Source organism: Lissotriton vulgaris, chromosome 1_1 (assembly GCF_964263255.1).
Source record: "Lissotriton vulgaris chromosome 1_1, aLisVul1.2, whole genome shotgun sequence".
NCBI lineage: Eukaryota > Metazoa > Chordata > Amphibia > Caudata > Salamandridae > Lissotriton > Lissotriton vulgaris.
Window position 1 is genome coordinate 1,673,139,689 of NC_141685.1, and position 21,698 is coordinate 1,673,161,386.

Here is a 21,698-nt window from a genome sequence, read left to right on the forward strand (position 1 = left end):
AGCTACAGAGGTGGTAGTGAGCATTTCAAATCTGGGACAGTACTGTAATACGTCCAGTTGCTTTTCCTCTATACACAAAGACAACACAGAAAGGCAATGGAGGACATAGGGTTGGGAATTGAGGTCAGCACAATGTCTGTAGATCAGATGAAGGATTTATGTGAGGATATAGGGTGGGGGATCCCCAAGGAGTAGGGACAGAGCGGTCCTAACTAATTTTTTAGGGACCAGTTTGAGATATTGGTTGAAAGGGATGAGGCTGTAGTGGGGTGAGAACCATAGTAGGAACCCTGGAGGAAGGCGCTGTGGATTGAGGCTCTAGGATCCCTTAGCACAGATACATCCCAGACACACACCGAATACTTGTCCTAATGCTTTTTCCAGAGTTTCACCACAGTACTCCCACCTTTAGTTTCCAGAAGAATATCTCAGGTGTGTACACTACCTTTAATTTCCATGATACCACTATCCCCAATTTCAGGAGTAAATCTCATGGAAGGGTAGAGTTCGGCAGCGAGCCTGAGCTTGCAATTGGCATTTCAGAAAGCAAAATTCAGGGTGGTGAGAACAATGGGAACAAGACGAAAGGAGGCAGGAGAGACAAGAGGAATGGGGCCAGGAGCAGGCGCAGCTGGCACCGGTAAGAGGGGCAGGGGTGGACATTGACAGACAACAGGATAAGTAAAATTAGACAAAAAATAAAAATAAAACCACTTACCAAGAAATTACAGTAGGTGATGGAGAAACAGAGAGCGTGGGAGGAAAAACAGAAGAAAAAGGAAAGAGAACTGGAAAGAGAAAAGATAGCCCCTGAGAGAGAGAAAGATAGGATGGCAGCAATGACAACTCTATCTGGGATAAGTGACACTACATTCAGTTCAGGCCAGGTTGTAGCCAAGGTTCCAAAAGTTCTTGTAAATATGAATGTGGAAGGTCAGGGTAATATGAAATGATTGGTGAACTTTGAGGTCGCTCGTAAGGTACAGAACTTAAATGAGGTGTCTTAGGAAGCTGCCTTAGTGGGGTGCATGCCGTTGGTAGGGACAGCCGGCATTGGAAGGATGCCTGTGCCAGGCAAGAACGGCTATGAGCGAATGAAGGAAGGACTCATTAGGCGATGTAGGCTGAAGCAAGCTCAACACCTGCAGTGATTCCATGTCTGCATGGTGTTCCGTTTGAGACTTGGATTCATGGTGTACTGCATGATTGATATGAGTGGGTAAGAGGGATGGAAGCCAAGGATTTTCAGTCCCTTAAACCAGTTGATGGTGACAGCATGACTCAAGGAGGAGTGTTTTACCCCACTTAGGCAATATCTGTCGGATCTGAAAGCAAGGGTTTCAACTAAACTTGCAGTGTTCGCTGACAAATGATTGGCTAACAGGTTTCACAAAGTACAGTTCCAAGAACTCTTCACAGACTTCTCATGAAGCTTAAGAGGGACCAGGAAACATGATAATGGTAATGGTGTATCCGGAACTGAGCATCATGAGAAGGGAAGGCAAGGAAGCTCTTGCACGTTCAAGGTGGTGACTTGTTTTAAGTGCCACAAAGTGGACAAGAGATAGTCAAGAGAAGGAACTTGACTCAGTGACACTTGTGATAACAAGTATGTTGTAAGTGGGTGATGGTAACAGATAGGGACCGGTTGCACTCAACGTAGCAGCTATGGAAATCTGTGGAAATGAACCTAGATGCTCAGAAGCACATCCAATCTAACACAATTATTTCTGCAGACAGTTTGTATCAGTGGGAGGAAATTACCTGCCCTGAGGGATGCTGGAGCCTTCCACACTATGTCGAGAGGAAGTACCTTAAGCCTGATGAGATACTCCCGGAACCAAGAATACAAGATTGGTAGGCAGCGGTGAGGGAATAGAGTATCCGCTTGCCGGGGTTGAGATTGAGCTCAATGGCAAGGTGGCATGACAGATGTCGGGGGTAAAGGAAAAGCAAGGAGCTGGGTGTCTCTTGCACAATGATTTGATTACCCCTCACTTTGTGCCAGGAAAAGAAGCCTTTATGGCTTGCACAACATCATCTGTGTGAACCAGAGCACAGGCTGCACATCATTCTCAGGGTGAGACTGGGATCATCTCTGATTTACATGGAACAGGACAAGGGAGTTTGCAGGAAAGTGTTTATTCCAGGCTGGCAATGGCCATAGGGGTCATGGCTTTGCTCCAGAGCAGACGGAGGGGAGGATGAGGCTCCTGAAGCGGACAAGTTGCTGTAGTATGGTCACTCCCGGAGCTGCAGGGTTTGTTAGCTACTGTTAGGCCTACCTGGGAGGATGTCCACAAGGCACAGGAGGAGTGCCCTACAGTTGTGGGCTTTGGAAGAAAGACCGGGAATAGTCCAGCAAAGATTGGCCGCAAACACTATTTGGTTGGGAGGATGGTCTACTTTATAGGGGAGCAGAAAATCCTGAGCCAGGAACAAGCAAGAGGTTAGTGGTTTGATAAGTGCACAGTAACTTCCTGTTGTCACTGGCCCATGAAGTGTCCTTAGCAGGGCATTTAGGGATTTGAAAAACCCAGGATAGGTTGGACCCTCTGTTCTACTGGCCAGGGATGCACTGAGAAACAGAGAGGTTCTGTAGAAACTGTCCTTGTTGTCAGATGAGTGGTAAGACAGTAGGGAGGACCAAGGCACTTTTAGTGCCTCTACTAGTTGTAGGTTTTCAATTTAAGCAGGTGGGAATAGCTATAGGGTCAGATGTATCAAGCCTTTTATCGGTCGCAAACAGGCCGATTCTCAGAAACAGCCTGTTTGCGAATGGTAAAAAGTCTTTTAGGATGTATCATTACAAAAGGCATTCGCAAAATAGGGAATCACAATTTTTGTGATTACCTATTTTGCAAATGCATTTAGGGAATCGCAATTTGCGATTTCCTAAATGCAATGCAGGAAGCAATTAAAAAGTGTGACCTTGCTTTAAGGAATCGCAAATTACCAGTAAAAATGCACATTTGTGCATTTTTCTAAGTGCCATGTGGCGCACACACATGCCCTTAGGGCATGTATGTGCACCACATGTGCACACTTACCTTTTTTGGGGGTGCATCAGGGTGGCCTTTTGGCCCCCTATCACACTGGTAATTGCATTCACAATTTGTGATTACCAATTTGGTAATTGCAAATTGCGAATGTCTTCCCATTAATTCCTATGGGTCTCTAGGCCCGTAGGAATGAATGGGAAGGCATTCCTTAATAGCGAATCGCAATTTGCGATTAGCTATTAAGGAATATGTAGGAATCGCACTTTTTTTTGCGAAACCTACATTCATTGCACTTTGTGATCCCAAAATAGCAAATTTGTAAAATTCCCTAACATGGACTCGCATAATTCAGTGTTGATACATCTGGCCCATAGTTGGTTCATTTGACACCTCCCCCATCCCCCCAGTCAGGCAACAAGCATAACTTGGTTGTGGGGGATCACACAACCAGGTACCCAGAAGCTGTACATCTGTGGAGCATGACTGCAAAGGTGGTCGCAAGAGCTCTCCTAGGGATTGTTTCTAGGATCAGATTTCCAAGTATTGTAATTTCTTACAGGGGAACCAACTTCATCTCTTCTTACATGAGAGAGATGTGGAAGTAAGCTGCTGTGACATAACACCTACTGGCAGAATTTGGGACACACCCGACAAACTGTCGGTAGAACATTCGAGCTTGGCTTCCTGCTACTCTAAACCCAGAAGGTGAACCCCTACATCGGTCTGTGCTGTGTGCATTACCTTTCTGCTCTTTCCTCCCATAGGACTGCATGGTGCATAATTGTGCACAACTCTGAATAGTTTGCTTATCTTTGAAAATTCATAAGAAATACAGTACTTACCTTTGAACGTTGTTCTTGGTTCAAAAATATATTTTAAGAGAAGTGTTATTTTTCTAAATTTGTATCGGATTTATTCTTTGAGTGTGTGTGTCATTTATTGCCTCTGTGAGAACAACGAATGCTTAGCATTACCCTCTGATAAGCCCAACTGCTCGCCACACTACCACAAAAGAGAGTGTTAGTATTATCTACTTTAGCCTCTATAAACCAATTGGGGGCCACTGGACTCTCTGCACAGTGTACTTAATTTCAGTACACTATCTAGCGAGCCAGCTTCCTACGCATGGTCACAATGGTAGAAAACAACGTGTAACTTCATAGCTATGGCTATTCTAATGGCTAAAATGAGTATAGAAATATCATGGAAAGTACCAACCTCCCCTCCAATACATAAATGGTGGTCTGGTCTAGTGAAGTGGGCAAAGGCCAGAAGCAAACTGTTAAACAAATTACATACTATCACACACATGTCGGCCAATATCAGTGGAATGGTATCAAAGTCTCCTAACTGAGAAAGATGAATAAAGACACCCATAAAACAAGAGTACAGGTAGACATATGCCGACACAAATAACTCTGGAGAATTCAACTTGCACCCTAGACAAAACACTGACTTCTAGAACTATCCAAAGTAATAATCCTAATAGACCTCGTATACAAAGATAGATATGGCATGACCACCAAACTAGAAAAGAATGGGAGAGCAGGCTACACAAACAAAACACTCAAAAGTCTTAACTCTGCTAGCCGGATATGATCTGATAGAATTGTGACTTTGAGTGTTTAATTTGTGTAGCCTTTTCTTTAATTCTTTTCTAGTTTGGTATTTTGCAGCCCTCACGACCCTGTAAAAGGAGGTGATTAGACAGCTTCAGGAATATGTTGAAATATACGGTCTTATCCATTACCACTAGTCTGGGCGATGAAAGAGCACCCAATCAATCTGGGCACTGAAACACAGGAAGGCAACATTTGGACTCCTCAACTTATCTGCGGCCTATGACACTTGTTGACCACACAATAATACTGGTCAGGCTCTATCCTGGGCTAAGTTCTACGTTCAATCTTCTAAATGCAGTCAAAAATTAGAATTGAGCCAGCTGGATCATCCACATTATCCTGTGGGAACACTCAATGATCATTTCAACCCTGCAGCATCCTTATACAACCTCTCAAAGAGTAGTGAGTACATTTACTAATGTATGCAGATGACACGAGAATCAATTATTGGCAAGAGCAACCCAAATGACTCCACAAGATCACCTCATGTAGGACCATGGCCTTCATTAAGTAAAGGGTAGCTTCCTCTGTGTGGGTAGAGTCAAGACTGATATCCTCATAATGGAAGAAAGTGAACCCATCTCACTACGTTATAACACCAGGTCTCAAGAAACTGCCTTTAACCACTGCAAAAGCTAGGATCCTGTGGATACTCTGTGACTCAGAACTATTTGCTCCACAAGTCTAATGGATCAATTTTATGCTATTCCTACTCTGTAAAATCCTCCCACTACTCAAAACCCACAACCAGATGGAGCCGACTACAGCACTCCTCATGTCCCGCATGAAGTATTGTAACATCATCTTATATTCCCAGATTATTCACTGCCAGGCTACAAAATTAGCCAATTAGGTTGTGTCTTGGCCTCCGTAAACAAGGTCCCATCAAGTCTGCTTTGAAACTTCTGTATTGGCTTCCACTCAAAGTCCAGATCAAATGTAAGGTTCTCTGTGCTGTCCACAAAGCCTTCTGGGAAAAAGGCCCAAAACACTAGCAGAAAACAGCACCATGCCACATTACAGCTGGCAATCTTTGTTCACTGGCTACTAAATCCTTCTCTCAACATTTGATCAAGTGGTGCCAAGATATTTTAGTTCTATTTTTATCAGGCTCTTTCCCTCTTCCATATTCCACACCATAATTTCGATCTTTGATGGATTTGCCTCATATTCAGACACTTTCCCAAAGTCAGATATCAGGCGATGCAACTGGCTAAGGTGGGAACTAGATTTGCCATATATATCAACACATCATCGGCATACAAAGCGATTTTCTTTTCCCAGAAGCCACATTTGAAGGGTTTTATCTCCTCTCTAATCTTACCAGCTAAGCGCTCAATGTACAGGTTAAATGATATAGTGGACAGCCCTGCATGGTCCCTCTTGTTATTTTAAAACTCAATGTTAGATAATCATTCAACAGAATTCTAGCCAAGGGGGCCTTATACATTTACAATATTACCCTACAAAACAAGTCCCCCAAGTAATAATGTCCCAGGAGAGTATTCAGATATTGCCAGTTCACCCTATCAAATGCCTTAGTGGCATCCAGCGTTATAATAGCAAGAGGGATCTTATTCACCTACGCCAGATCTATTGTCCCTATTAGCTCATGGGTCAGATCATGCATATACTTCCCTTTCACTGTAAGAAGACCTCTAGCTCACCTATATTTCTTTTAAGAATAGCCAATGGCTTATGTGCACCCCACAAGGAGAACGTTTATTACTTTTCTATAGTAAAATCATATAGAAATGGCAATAGTTATTAGAAAATATTATTTATTTTTTATTTTGCAAAATTATATAATGAAATTAATTTGAAAGAAAGTTTTGACATAATTATACAAAAATAAAGTCAGAGACAAGTCAAATCATTATAGTTTCTATACCCCAACACACTCATGCATTACCACAACATACTCACTCCATACTATACCACTCATTCCACGTAACATACATAATGTGAAATAAAAGTACAATTTAACAACACAAAGGGGGTCCGACAGTGTAAAGAATAAAAAGATTTTTTTATACATATAGGTCATTTAATTTTTAATATAGAGACATTTCATAAATTACAGCAGTATATAGAAATCTCTGTATCATTTCATTATTGCATGCGATCGTCACAACTGTCTATTTTCCTATATGTCGTCACTGAGGGGATTCCCAAAGGAGAATGGTCAACGTACGTTTCGGTGGGACATACATTCTTTTCGCCACCTTCATCAGGACCATTGTATAAGATTGTACAGTAATACTAAAATATGGGAGCAGGGGTATCTGAAAGAACGATGATTCAAACCTAACTATGGCTATTATCATCAAAGGCCAACTTTTTAAGAGCCGCAAACTCCTCTTTTCATTTGATCAAAAGTGGGACTTATACACAGAGGGGTATTTATTCGGTTTTAAAATCAAAGTGACTATACCCTCTTCCCAAGACTTCGGGAGGGAAGCCCCTTCTTCCAAAATCCCCACAAAAAGCGGAGTCATAAAAGGGATTAATAAATGTCTTAGCGCCATATAGAATTCATTTGTAAGCCTAGTCTAAGCTTGGTCAGCCATATATGTTTGCAAGATGGGCTCAGGTCGACCCCAAGCAAAGAAAACTAAAGTATAGGCCCCCTTGATCACATGGTTGGGAGGAGAAGGCAGGGAGTAGACCCCCAGGGGCAAACTTAAGTGGCTCGTTTGTTGTTTTGGCTCTCCACTTGGTCCAGTAATTACAGCCAATTGGGTTTCTAGGTTTGGGGTGGGGTACATTTTAGCCTGTGGAAGTCAGAACTTTCTTCCTCAACTGAGAAACTTAGTGCTGCTCGAGGGAGGATCCGTCTGGCAAATGGGGATCTAGGTGGTCAACCAAAAGTAAGCATGGCAAATGAGGACTAAAAAAACCATGTGCTTGAGTCGATAAAACATGGAGGAAGATCACTGGGAGATCTGAATCCAATTACTAGTTTTTCAGGAAGGTCCTAACAACGGAACTATTCAGGCTTGCATTCTAAGGCAACGTCTGGACTACCAGGGGCCACAACTGCAAAACATCAGCTATGGACATCTACCTTGGCAAATTGAACATGTCCTCAGCCTTCATTGCTTCTTTCCTCTAATTAATCATTGTTTTTATTCATCATTGCATTCTGAAGTAGCTAGAAGTATTCATGCAGTGCACTATAAACCCCTCTCACAAATAAGTAAATAAATAAATACATACATACATAGAATGAGAATAATGCTCAAGGCAGTGACAAGAAGAGATTAGATTGGATATAGAGTTTATTGTGAGGTGAGTTGAAAGGTATCACTATAAAAAAAGTAAAGATATTCTAGGTAGGTAGAAAGAAAGGAGAGCTAAAGTTATTTCCAAAGAAATGATAGAAAAGAAGGTGGGGTAGAAATTAACTGGGAGGGAAGTGATTAGATCTGCCTCTACTTAGACTCAGAAACTAACCAATGCTCTGCAAGATGGAATAATACACTGGAAACAAAGTGAAATGAATAATTAAAAACAAGATGCACAATGATGTCGATCAACTGGAACATTCAATGTGGTACTAACTGGCCCATAGGGATCAAAATACCAAAGATTAACGATTTTCCATAAGATCTTTGATAGAGATCAGGTTGGCACTGAGAATTCCTTCTGCATGATACAAGGGCTGTGGCAATTTCCCCTTAATCACTTCTTGGTAATGTTCTTATTTTCTGATACACCTGTGACAGCCTGAAGTTAACCACCCAGAAATGTTATGACAACAACCACTGTCTGCAAATTCCTTTGCCTAAAACATGAAAGTGAATGCGATCTATATTAAGTTGATAGGCAGACCCCTGTAGAACTAGTAGCAGCTTGGACAAGGGCTCACAACATGGATTTTCCATTGTGGTATGGCGAGCTTATCATGAGGTTAGGTTGTTGGGAGTCTGAATGTACAACAAAGATTTTATGTATGATCAGTATATTATTTTTATTAACTTAACCTGCTCACCACAGTGATATTTGTCTGCTCCGAACCCACGGTACAAGAGTACAAATGAGATATATATGCACATCTTGAGAGCAATTAATAGAAATATTTACAAGTATCAGTAAGCAGGCTAAGTTTATGAGATGTAGACAAAAGTGCCTCTGTCACATTTGTGGCTATTACATTACTCTTCATTTACAATGCCTCCTTGGTCAGTGACCCAAACTTAACAAGTTTGCCTTCCTGAAGTTCAGAATGTTTGCCTGTTTATGGATAGCAGCTAATGTTAAACTGAATCACAAAATGTAGGCCCTACTTTCCTACTGTACATCCATTTTCACACCAGTCATGTTTTCCAAAGAGATCTAAAGTTCTGTTATAACTGAGCTTTGTTAATATCTGTCGATTGAGTGCTCCTGTAAGCAATCAATAACGCCTATGCTCATGGATAAATGTGCCTCTGATTTCTGAATGTGATTCACTTCTCAGTAATGTTCACATGCCTATAACCTGTTTTATTTAAATACCTTGAAAGAACTGAAACTGAAGTAGTTTTAAACAACGAGAGTCATGTTAAGTGCCACCTTTCTTATTAACCTTCACAGAACATATTCGTTTTTTCTCACCTGTACAGGGTTCTTCAAAAGATTGAGTTCTCGAAGAAGCGGTAAATCTTCAAGGTAGCGAATCTCGTCAAGTTCAGAAATCTGCTTGATCAAAAAAATATATATTTACATATCATAACATAACATTATTTCAAAGCACAAAAACCTGAATGAACGTCATTCATGCAGTAGGTCAAGAACCCCTATACATCTTCAAATGAAAATCAAAACACATTTCCCTTGATAAAGCTATATGTGACTACTGGGATGAAATTGTTACTTATGTGTAGTCTTGATTTAACATCATAGGCATCTTCATGAACTAAATTCATAAACAGATTAATTCTCTGCGTGTATGAGGAACACCAGAAAACAAAATGTGAGGGGGTGAAGAGTCCAGCATTGCTAAATACAGCTAATCAGCCCCAAAAAGGTTATCTAGGCAAACAGTCAAAATGTTGTCATCTTTAATGCAGAACCAAACCGATATCTCAAAGCTACATTGCAGGACATATAGCACAACCTGCTTTCTAACATGTCTTAATAAAGAGGAAAAGAAAAGAGCAGCATGATGGTTTTATTTTAGACAAATTAAAAAAAACACCCCATCCTATTTAGGACACTAGGGGCTTCCTGATCCCATAATGATTTGCACTGGCAGTTGCTGCACACAGTTTTGGCAAGCCTGTGAAGAATAATCCAGACTAAATTCTCTTTCACACGGTATGACCAAGACAAGGGAGGGGGATGACCCTTAATGACTTCAATGAAGATGCCTATGATGCAGAACCAGGACTACAAGTAAGCAATCATCTTTTCTGCATTGTCGGATCTTCATTCTTGATTGTAAATATTCGAATAGAGAAGCAATAGTAAATATTCACCTCCTGAGTGGCTCTTGGCCATTCAGTACAAGCCGGACAACAACAGTCTTCTCTTAAGGATATAAAGATGTAATAAAAGACCATTATCCCAAAAAGATTTCTCAGAGTAGGTTGATCTACACCAGAGTCAGCTCTCATATGACAATCAAGGCAGCAGAGTATTGTGAACGCGAGGCCTGACCTCAAAGTGGTTGCTTAGCAGATGTCTAAAATGGGATGTTTCCCAGCCAGGCCTTAGTAGCTATTTTTCCTGTAGTGAAATCAGCCCGGGTTTATCTGGCAGAGGTTTATTGGCGAACTGATAAGAAATGAAAAATAGAAAAAAACACTTGAATGACCAATTGATTGTTTACACGAGGCCAGGCATGTGTAGATGGGGGCATGGTTGATGAACAATTGCTCAGACTTATGTAATTCTTTGGTCATGTCTACATAAAAGCATAACACCTTCATGACATCCAGTAAATGTATAGAACGTTCAGCTGGAGTAGTTAGATTGTTAAAGAGAAGTAGGGGAGTGTTGGTTCCTTTAGTATGGAATTCCAAAAGTGTCTTCTGAAGTAAAGATGTACGTGTCCTCATAAATAACCTATTAGAATGGAAAATGTTATAGGGCTACCCCGCCAAAGGGCTTGAACTTCACTACCCCTATGAGCTAAAGTGGCAGCAACTAAAGAAGAAAACAAGTTACTTACCTGTAACTTTGCTTTTCCAGTACTGGTAACTTTCATAGATTTCCATAGCTTGTATCATTCTCCGTCATCTGAATGGGAGCCTTGGTAAATAAAAATAACATAGCAGTAGGCATAAAAGAGAAAGAAAAGCCTAGGCGTCATCTCATTTTGTAGCATATCCACCTCTTTTGGCAAAAGAGACCAAACACATGTAACAACCAATCAGATTAGCCTCACCTCATAGAGCCTTCCTGAGAGAGCCTCAGAGCCTCAGATTTACGTAGCCCTTGTGTAACAGTAACCACATTTGCTGAAGGCTGAGCTTTCCCAGGGGAGGAGCGTGGGCGCAATGGAATCTATGAAAGTTACCAATACTGGAGAACCAAAGTTACACGTAAGTAAAAACACAAGCTTTCCCCGAGCACTCAGATATCAGTTATGTAATGTCCATATAAGAACCTTCTTCACGAAAGGTATGAATTCAGTTGGTAGAGTTAGGTACGTATTTTCTTCCAAAATTATTTTATTTCAATGTTCCAATTTTCAATCCAAAGAAAAGCAGCCAACACGTGTTTCGTCGTGCATAAATTTAGCAAACTTGAGTTTTGGAAGAAAATACGTACCTAACTGTACCAACTGAATTCATACCTTTCGTGAAGAAGGATCTTGTATTAGGGTAGCTAGCAGTTAGCAATAAAGCACAATTTGTGACATAAATACTGAATTAACTCTGTATCCATACTTTCATAATAAGTTAACAGACATTGAAACAGTAGTCAGTAAACATTATAAGATACAAAATGTGCAATAACAGCAACGAGGGATAGAAGGGAAAGCTCACAGCTTATTGGAAGAGATTCCTCAGGAATGCTTGCCCCACTGCCGCCTCACTCCGTGTGGAAGAGTCCAAGCAGTAGTGCCTTGTGAAAGAATGGGCACTGCTCCATGTAGCTGCCCTACAAATGTCCTTGATAGGAACTCCAGCGAAGAGAGCAGCAGATGATGAAACTGATATTGAGGAGAGAGCCCGGACACGCCCTTCTAGCGGCTTGTCCGCTGCTTAGTGACAGTAGTGATTTGCGCTGGCAATCCAACGTGAAATCCCTTGCTTTGAAAGGGGAAAACCTTTTCGAGGAGCACTAAAAACTTGTACAGCAACAACTAGCAGGTTTTTTAGAAGCACACGGTGCTTTTCATGACTCACAACACGGTTTTAGACCGGGATACAGTACTGAGTCAGCACTGATTGAGATGGCCGATGCCGTACGTTAGAAGTTGGACGAGGGATCAAGAGCGGTGTTGGTGCTGCTTGACTTGTCGGCAGCATTCAACACCGTCTCCCACCCCCTCCTCCTTGACCACTTCCGATCAAAAGGTATCCAGGGTATGGCCCTGAAATGGATTGCATCCTTCCTGTCCAATCGGACGCAAGCAGTGTTCACTCCTCCCTATACCTCGGACAGTTGACCGCTTCGGTGGGGAGTCCCACAGGGCTCTTCACTGAGCCCTCTCCTGTTCAATGTCTATTTCTCGCCCCTAGCTGAAATCATTGCCCAAACTGGAATAAAGGCAACATCTTATGCAGATGACATTCAGCTCTTGTTCACTTTTGACAGCTCCACTCAATTTACCTTTGACCCACTAAAAAATTGCCTCCGTAGCCTTGCCCAATGGATGGATAACAATTTTCTCCGGCTTAATGCCGGGAAAACAGAGGTACTATTCTTCCACCAGCCATCCCCACTGGACCCCAACATCTGGTGGCCCCTTGAATTGAATTCTCCATCAAATGGCAAGTCTAAGATCTTATTCTGAACTTCAGGGCGAAACCAGGCAGCCCGAAGCCAGCCTTGCCGTCTTAGGACAGCTGAACCTGCCAAAGCCCGAAAAGCAGTGGTGGCAATGAACATTGCACTATCTATAATTTCTGAAGAAGACCCCTCTCCTTCCTCCAGGATCTTCTTTGCGCCAGCCTTGGAACCAACTTGATCTATAAATGGAGATAAGTCGCACCACATTTGGCAATCATATCATCCCAAAAGTGCAAGTGCATTGGCAGCTCTAACAAGAATGTTGGACATAGAGGAAAACCTTTTCCCCACATTGTCTAGGCGCTACCCTCCTTATCCGTTGGTGTGGTAAGGAGTGCCAATGGATTCTTTCACTTTCTTTGAGCCGCCTGAGAGATAACAGAGACCGGCTTCGGTTGACCAACCTGGCGAGCGGGACTATCATCAGGAGCCTTATATTTTTTATCCAGTCGCAGAAGATCAGGGATGACGGTAGCTGGAGATTGCATCACTTTTATTCCCTCACTCCATACATGCTCCACAATCGGGATAGAACAGATGGATTTCCTGTAAGCCACCTTAAAATCATATAGAAAGCATTCCTATTGTACAGTTGGAATTGGAAGGCCAAACCTCTTGGAAGCTCTCTCAATAAGGTTATGGCACCCTCCGATGTCTGCTGGAGGATAATCTATAGGATCAAGTGATGGTGAAGCAGGATTCGGAATGACATATTTGTCCCTATTTGGATTTGGGACCTGTTCCACATTCTGATCATCATCTGATGAATCATCATCATCATGTACAGTTACAATATTCTGGCGACCTTCTATTGGTTCCAGCTCCGGAGGTTGAGGTAATTGAGGAGCCACTGTAGCCGAAGAATAGGTCGGGGTTGGTGGGGGCGGCGGTTGCATTGAGTGCTGATCAGAGGCTTGAGATGGAAATCTCCTCTTATAATCTAGCAACATGATTTGTAAGGCACTGATGAGTGAAGATGGCATGGCCACCATACTCTACTGTGATTGCTCTTGAGGTCTATCTCGTGGACGTATTGTTGTTGTCCCATGTAATAATCTTCAGAATCAGAGTCCTGGTATTTGACTTGAAGTTGGGATGGACTGTAAGCATCCCCATAAGGACCTTCCTCTTCCTCTGAATATTCCTCCTCCAAGAGCAATACCAGAGGTAATGGTGTCACTCTACGAGGAGATGTCATTTCCGGTGTGATTGGGCGTCTTCTTATTGTAATTTGAACTTTTTGTATCGTCGACGAGGTCGTCGTCGAAGGAATTGTCGACAGAGAATGGATCGTCGACGACGATGGACTGATCGTCGATGGTACCGTCGACGAGCTCGACGTCAGTACCATGGTAGATGTTGTCATCGACATCGTCGTCATCTTCGTCTTCGGCGTCGTCATCATCGTCGATGTTGTCAACATCGTCGACATTGTGACAGGTGCCTGTAGCGTCGACGAAGTCGTCGTCGGCGAAGCTCTCGGCGACGGGCCCGTCAGCGAAGCTGGAATCGACACCAGGTGAATTTTAGATGCCGTCGTAGATGTACCTGATATTGTCGACGGTTTTTCTTCTCACATCTTCCCTCCTGAGGTACAGAAGCTTGTTTCTTGAACAATTTTGCCTTTTCAGGTGGTGGAGAGAAAGCAGAAGGTCCATGGCCCACCTTCTGAGTTGAAAGTACCTCAGGAACTAGTCCCTCCCTCTCCTTTACACCTCAGTCAGGAGATTTTTTGGGACTGGGCCTGTCAGACCTATCAGATGTCTTTTGTAAGGCCTTAGTAGGAGGTTCAGTGGAAGTTGAAGGGGAAGACCTACCCCTCTTTTTGGACCCAAATCATCACTGTCACTGGATAGTACTTCCTTACGTGACTTAATCTTCTGCAGCCAGGTCAGCAGACGTCCTTCCCTGTCTCTCAGAGTCTTGATAGAGAAGGTCCTGCAGATCTTACTTTCAGTGGCCTTATGATCAGGGTACAAACCATAATGCAATCTTTATGCTTGTCCTCAATGTAAATTCTTTTCATAAAACAAGTAGCACATGCCTTAAATAAAGCTTTCTTTTGCTTGTCCAACATCCTTGAAGAGAAAAAGTTGAAATCCAATAGTTGTAGAGAAATCTGAGCAGAGCTCAGTGGAGACTCCCTTAGCACAACGTGCAGTAGAAAATCTGAGGCTCTAAGGCTCTCTCAGGAAGGTTGTATGGGGTGAGGCTAATCTGATTGGTTATTACATGTTTTTGGTCTCTTTTGCAAAAAGAGGTCGATATGCTACAAAATGAGATGAGGCCTAGGCCTTTCTTTCTCTTATGTACCTACTGCTATGTTATTTTTTATTTACTGAGGCTCCCATTCCGACGACGGGAAATTATACAAGCTATGGGACTCTATGAAAGTTCCAATACTGTAGTAAAACTGCCTTCTATGATGGATCTCTGAACAGCCTCAAATGATGAAACCATGAGTTTCGACACAACCAAACTGAATTCTCAAGGAGGCAAAGGAGTAATTACAGAAGAAAAAACGCTCTGTGAGCCTTCCAGAACATTTTTAATCACACCCACAGAAAGATTTTAATCACAGGCATTTGGCGTACATGAATAAAGTAAAATCAAATGTCCGTATTGTGTGGTCTTAGGAGCCATGCTGCCAAATTCAAGGTTGAGGAGTACGAGTGGAACAAATGAGCTTGCAATCCGGTCAGGATTCACACTTTGCAATGCAGACTCTTGTGTGGTATTTACCACATCTGTAGACGATCTGAGAACATAAGCAGCATTGTCGCTTGAAAATTCCGATGATGCAAGAGGACACCAGGGATAAGTGGAATAAATGGCATATAGCAATGTCCTTGTCCAGTTTAACAAAAAGTTCCTACCTCCTGAAGGTCTTGGCATTTTATATTTAGAGCTGTTGGATGAGTTATACAATTAGATGTCCCCATTTTGTAACAACGCTTTGAAGAATCGTGTTGTTAAAACACACTTGTGGTTTTCTTCATTAGAGCTTCTGAAAAAATCCATGTGGTCATTTTGCACTACTGAAAGGTAGACCGCTTTTAACTTCAGAACTTAGGCCAGGACCCATAACCAGAAGTGCTGAGCTAGAAGCAACAAGGATTTTAAACTCATTCCTCCTTATTTGTTTATATAATGCATGAATGTTGTGCGGTCTATCTGACTAAGAATGTTGTTCATCATCAGAGATGGTACAAAAGCCTCGCGAGCTAGATGGACTGCTCTGAGCTTCAACAGTTGATGTGACAGACCCTCTTCATTTCCAACCATATATCTTGCACTGAAAGAACACCTAATTGGCCCCTTAGTTTAAGAGGGCCTCATACGTAGCTTTCATCTGCACAGGTGGGTCCTGTTTGAAAAGCACACCTTGCAGGAGATGTTTCTTTTGCACCACAAGAACAAAGTCTGCTTTGCTGTTGTCAAGATTTAAAGTTTGTTGCCTTTCTACTGAGACCGTCGGGACATAGCTGAAGCAGTCGCAGATGCAGTCTCACCTTCAGGACAATACAAATGCAGGAAGCAATGGAACCCATTAAGGGGGGATTTTGTCGAGCATTGGACTGAGAATTCTGAAGAGGAGTTGACACTCTACCAGTATTGAAAATACTCACTATGCAAGGGAGACAAGCCTGGGAGGTCTCACTACACCATTTTTATCTGCAGGTCCTGCACCATTTTATGTGGATTGTGGGATTTAAACAGCCAATCATCCAGATATGGGTTGATGAGTATTCGGTCAGTGGAGATGGGCTGTAACTACTTCCATGCACATGAAGGAAGTGAAATAGGCAGACTTCGACCAAAAGGTAGCACTGCATATTGGAAATGGCAGTGACAAAAAACAAATCGAAAAAAGATTTAGTGCCTTTTCCCATCAGGAATGTGTAAGTAGGCATCCTTCATGTCTGCTACGCACATCTTACCTCCCTGCTTATAATGTGGAATAATATGTTATGTTATGTTATTTTGCTTTTAAAAGGCGCACAGCTACCCAAGGGATTCCCGGCAATGATGGAGTACAAGCATGCGGTGGAATTTCTCTCTTTTGATCAACTTGTTTGTAAGCCTCCGATCCAGAATTGGTCTGAACTCCTTTTTTTGACCTTTTTCTGAAGGAGAAAATATCTTTATTAGACACCTTTGAAAGATGTCTTTAATGATACAGCCAGTCAGTACCCACTTGACTTGTAATATTTTGCATTTGTTTTAGATGTTGCATTAATACCCCATCTCTCCCATTAGAGTGGTTAACGGAGGGTGGAGGAAAGACAAGTCATTGGACAATATCAGAGGGCCGTCATACATCAGACTGGGATTGGGCTGAAATACATCTTGACACCTCCTTACCTGGTTGAATATCTTTGGCATTGTTGTTGTTATTCTTGTTTATATTGCTGTTGGTAGGACCAATGAGGGGTTAAAGCCTCTGTCTAGGAAAGTAATGGCAGTCCCAATGCCTGTCCTGAGACCTTTAGAATATCTTCCTCTCTTCAAGTCCAACCAACTGTAAAGTGCCAGTTTCATTCTAAACTTAAGTTATTTCTTCATTTGTGTGATGACCAATAAGGAAGAGCCAGAAAAGGGGAGATTCAAAATTTCCAATTATGCATTTGGTTTTAAAGTCCAGAGTAACCATAAAGAATAGAATAAAGTGATTCTTTTAGGCAGTAATCCGTGGCTGTTATCTCTGCTGATCTTTCGCAGCACTGATATTATGTTTCAAGAACAGGAAACCTTCACAAACCATTTTTTCAAAGTCTTGCAGGCAATGTTGAGGGAACATTTTGAATGTATACGGTTTTTGGGACTGATTTGCTGCATTTAGTCATGCTGGACTCTTCAGCCTCTCACAATCTGATATATTAAATGAAAAGAGTTATAGGGTCCCCCAACATATTTAGAATTATCCTAACATTTAGGACTATGAATAAAGATCCTATGATGCAGAAGTATAATATAATATCTAGGACAAAACAGAGTTAAAAATAATCAGCACTCCTCTTATTAAAGAACAAGTTAAGTAACGCCTTATCTGGTAGGTACTCTATTTATCAGCATATTCCTTACCTTAGAATAATCCCCAGGCATAAGACTGGATCTGGAAATTTTTCATGAGCAGTACCCCCTGTGCACCAGTAGGTAGCATCATTCAGATCCAAATGGCGTTGTCAGACTGCACCGGAAGTGACGTGCGCTGTGCCTATATATGTGCAATCTCAGCAAGCTGAAATCAGTTTCTTTTTCAAAACTTTCCATGCCAGGCGCCCAGATCATAGAACACTGACCACTGGTGTGAAATACTAGTATAGCCCAGAGGGACGTTGGGAGACACCGACGGAGAGAGCGGTGCTCCTTATTTACCTGAGCTGCAGCCAGGTGAGGTGAGGCGCCATCCCCACAGAAATTGGATTGTGGTGGAGAATCTACACCTGACAAACAGGTGATATAATTCCTTTTATTCCCTTTTTTTCACAGTAATGTACAGCAGTAGCAACATCTAGGTCCTGATGAATGCATAGGATCAACTCCATATATGCAGAAACATGTCGACCACTTGCTGAGTAGATATTATATTAAATCTACTTTTTTTCACTTCTCACTTGGTTTTAAAGCTTAGGGGTCTGAGAGAAAATATTAAAAATACCTATTCTACTCCGTTCCACCTAATTTTATTCACTTCACTTACCTTTCACTTGCACTGCTTTTTTTCAGTTGTAAACATCACACCGACACCTTACTGACACCACTCAGTAAAACAACTAATGTCAGTCTCCTTACTAATACAGTCTCTTCTTTCCAACCAGTGTGACTGTTTGTGCACTAAACTCCTGGGTAAGGAGAACCCAAATGATGTAACAGTGGCTGTACAGAGAGACAACTGATGGGAAAAATTCCTACCCTGACTGCATGTTGCATGTATGTGTGTTCAAATGGTGTTTATGTACAACTGTATTCCACTCACAATTTACTTTGTGTCGTGTAGCGGTTTGTTTAAGAGAGAAACATGGTTATGACTCCTGGATACTTTTTGTTGTGATTAGTGAAATACTAGGGCCCTGAAAGGGGAAAGCACTGACTCTAGAAATATGATTGCCGATTGGGGAGGATGGATAGGTTGGTAGGGAATCTGCAGTCAGATAGAGTCACCACATAAGGCGCTACTGAAGGAAAGTAACTTGTTCATCTGATACAGACTTCTAGCTGCAGATTCCTTACCTTGGAATAGATACCCAAGCACTGTGTCCCCGAAGGCGGGCTGTGAAACAATTTCACACTCAAAAGTCCTGCAGGACCAAGGGGGAAAAAGCCCATCCCATGGACCTGACTGTCCAGGCAGTAGTGTTTTGTGAACATGTGCAGAGGGGCCCATGTTTCTGCCTGGCAGATGTCTAGGACCAAGACTCCGAGGACTAACCCAGTGGTTGCAGCCTTGGCTCTGGTGCAATGAGCACACAATCCCTCAGGGGGTTGCTTCTTGGTCAGTGCGTAGCAGATCTTAATTCTGAGAATGATTTATCCAGAGAGTTCTGCTTCTGCATGGCCTTTCCTGTCTTCAGTCTGATATAGCCCACGAAGATTTGGTCGTCCACCCGTAACTCTCTAGTGAGAGAACGCTCTTTTTGGGTCCAGTCGGTGGATTCACTTCTCTTCTTTAGAGGGATGCGGTGTAGCAAAAAAAGTAGGCAGGGTGATGGACTGGCCTACATGAAAAGGAGTAAACACCATCAGCAGAAAGGAAGCTGTAGTGTGAAGAACCAGCTTTTCTGGGTAGATGTTCAGATATGGAGTCTTGAATGACAAATCTTGAAACTCACTGACCCTCCCAGCAGATGTTACTGGCACCAGGAAGGTCGTCTTGATGGTAAGGAGCCTGAGAGGAATTGTGCATGGTAATTTATTAATTTTGCATGCATAATCACATGGGTCCACATTATTGCTAGGGTTTATCTGTTTTTGAGCACTAGGGGTGCGCTGGCACAGAGCTCTACTATACTTCAACGATGATGTAGGTCTGTTATGCACTACACATTGGTGCCTTGACTAATCTGATTTAAGCTGGGACCGTTATAACCCCTTCTCTTCTTCTTTTTTTCCTTCTATTTTCTGTTTGCTCTCCCCGTTCCCTTACTTGTACACGCTATCTCTCCTGCATACATTTTTGTGCCCTGACGATGATCCCCTAATTCGAGTTGGGATCGAAACGTCGTTGACTTTTATATCTTGACTCCTAATTGGCTCATTTGAATTTCTGTGGAGCATAAGATGCCTTTTCTACTGTGACTGATTGAATGTGTATTTAATGTTAAAGTCACTATGTATATAAATATCGGAGGTCTGAAAATCTGTTGACTTCCAATCCTTAACCCACGTAATTTGTGTATTTCCTTGCTTTATGGTTTCAAACCACTGTGTATTGAATAAATGAACAGTCTCCATTTGGAGAAAATCAAAGCAGATCTTATTACAGTTCTGTGTTTCATTGTCCATTGCCCTTTTGAAGGGACCAATGTCCCTTGTAATGCTATGTACACCCTAGGTCCATTCTGACTCATGGGGTTCCCTTGTTTCTTTACAAACAAATTGCCCCGACGGCAGGTGTATACTTGTTTTGGTGGAGGGATATCTGTTTGCCAAGATAAGGTTGAAATCTGTTAACTGTCACCACTCAATCTCAACACAATAGGAAGCGGGTTGACAGGTTTGGGTGGAGAATCCTCCCCTGATGCTGCAACAGAAGATCCTCCAAAAGGGGCAGCCTGATTCGAAGACCGAAGGCCATGCTCAACAGCTTGGGATAGCAAACTCTCCAAGTCCAGTACGGAGCCGCAAAGATGACTTAGGCCCGGTCGATCCTGATTTTCTTAAACTCTGAGCAGGAGTGGTATGCGGAAAAGGCATACAGGAGGCCTGAGCTCCACTTGAGATTAAAAGCATCGTAGAGCAAGAGCTGCCTTGGAAACTCCAGCATGCAGAACTGCTGACATTGCACATTCTTAGCGATGGCGAACAGATCTAGCCAAGGCTCTCCCCACTGCAGAAAAAGACTTTGCATGACTTCCGGATGGAGACTCTGTTCGTGATCTGCTATGCATCTCCAGCTGAGTTCATCTGCCCTGATGTTCAGAGCCTGCCGGGTGTTGAACCACCAGGGATATGCCCCTCTGTTCCAGCCTTTTCCAGAGACATGGGGCCTCTTGACACCCTGCCCTGCTTGTTGCAGTACCACATGGCGGTGGTATTGTCCATGAACACCTGTACTAGCCTTACCTTGATGGAGGGTAGAAAGGCTTTCAATGTCAGCTAGATCGCCAGGAGCTCCAGAAGGTTGATATGGAGTCCGAATTCCACAGACCAGATGGTTCTGATCTCCACCTCTCCCAGAAGGCAGCCCCATCCCAGGAGTGGCGCATCTGTTACTACTATGAGATTAGATTGGGGACTGGAGAAGGATCTGCTGCTGACCCAATTGCGATTCATTAACTGCAGATTTTTTGCAGTTCCCTACCACTATAACATGCTTCAATATTCTATCTTTCTCTTGTCCCCTTATTTCCTTCCTATGTGCCATCCTACTCTCTGCTCAGTACTTTCAAGTGGCACAAGCGCTAGCTGAATTAGATATAACATAACCAGACACTGTCTCCCCCAGACACCCTCTCCCACCAAATTCTTTTAGATGTTAGTGACCATTCCAGTAAACTACACTCATTCAGATGTTTTCATGTAGGAATTCAAGTATCTGCTATTAATGGTAAAGTGTAAGCATACCAAAAAGCAACAGAGGATTGTACACTGCGTGTTGGGGGGGAGGAAGTGGGGCGGGGAGGGGGCTGGTAGCAAGTGCAGTTAACTTATGTAGAAGTTGCAAAGTTATCGCTCATGGAGTCTCTAAGGGGTTCTGAAAATCCAGTTACTTTTAGTGGGATGTTGCTTGAAAAAGATTGCCTTCTCCTCCATTTGAAAGTTAAAATGGGAGATGGTTGTTGGATGTATATGGGGAGGGAGTTCCAGATCGTGGCTAATTCTCAGGATTAGGCTTATCATTTGCTCCTCTTGCAATTTTTAGTTTCAAGCCTGGCGATGTCACTGCTGGGGCCACCAAAGATTG

General features: G+C 42.6%; 1 protein-coding gene across 1 annotated transcript in view; it reads right to left on the reverse strand.

Annotated features, from left to right (window-relative positions):
- The window catches only part of LRGUK (leucine rich repeats and guanylate kinase domain containing), a 390,949-nt gene that overhangs the window by 185,875 nt on the left and 183,376 nt on the right, over positions 1-21,698 (reverse strand). The window contains exon 8 of the mRNA XM_086918919.1: positions 9,224-9,304. Within this exon, the coding sequence (XP_086775045.1) occupies positions 9,224-9,304 (81 nt within the window). The remainder of the gene's footprint in view (positions 1-9,223; positions 9,305-21,698) is intronic.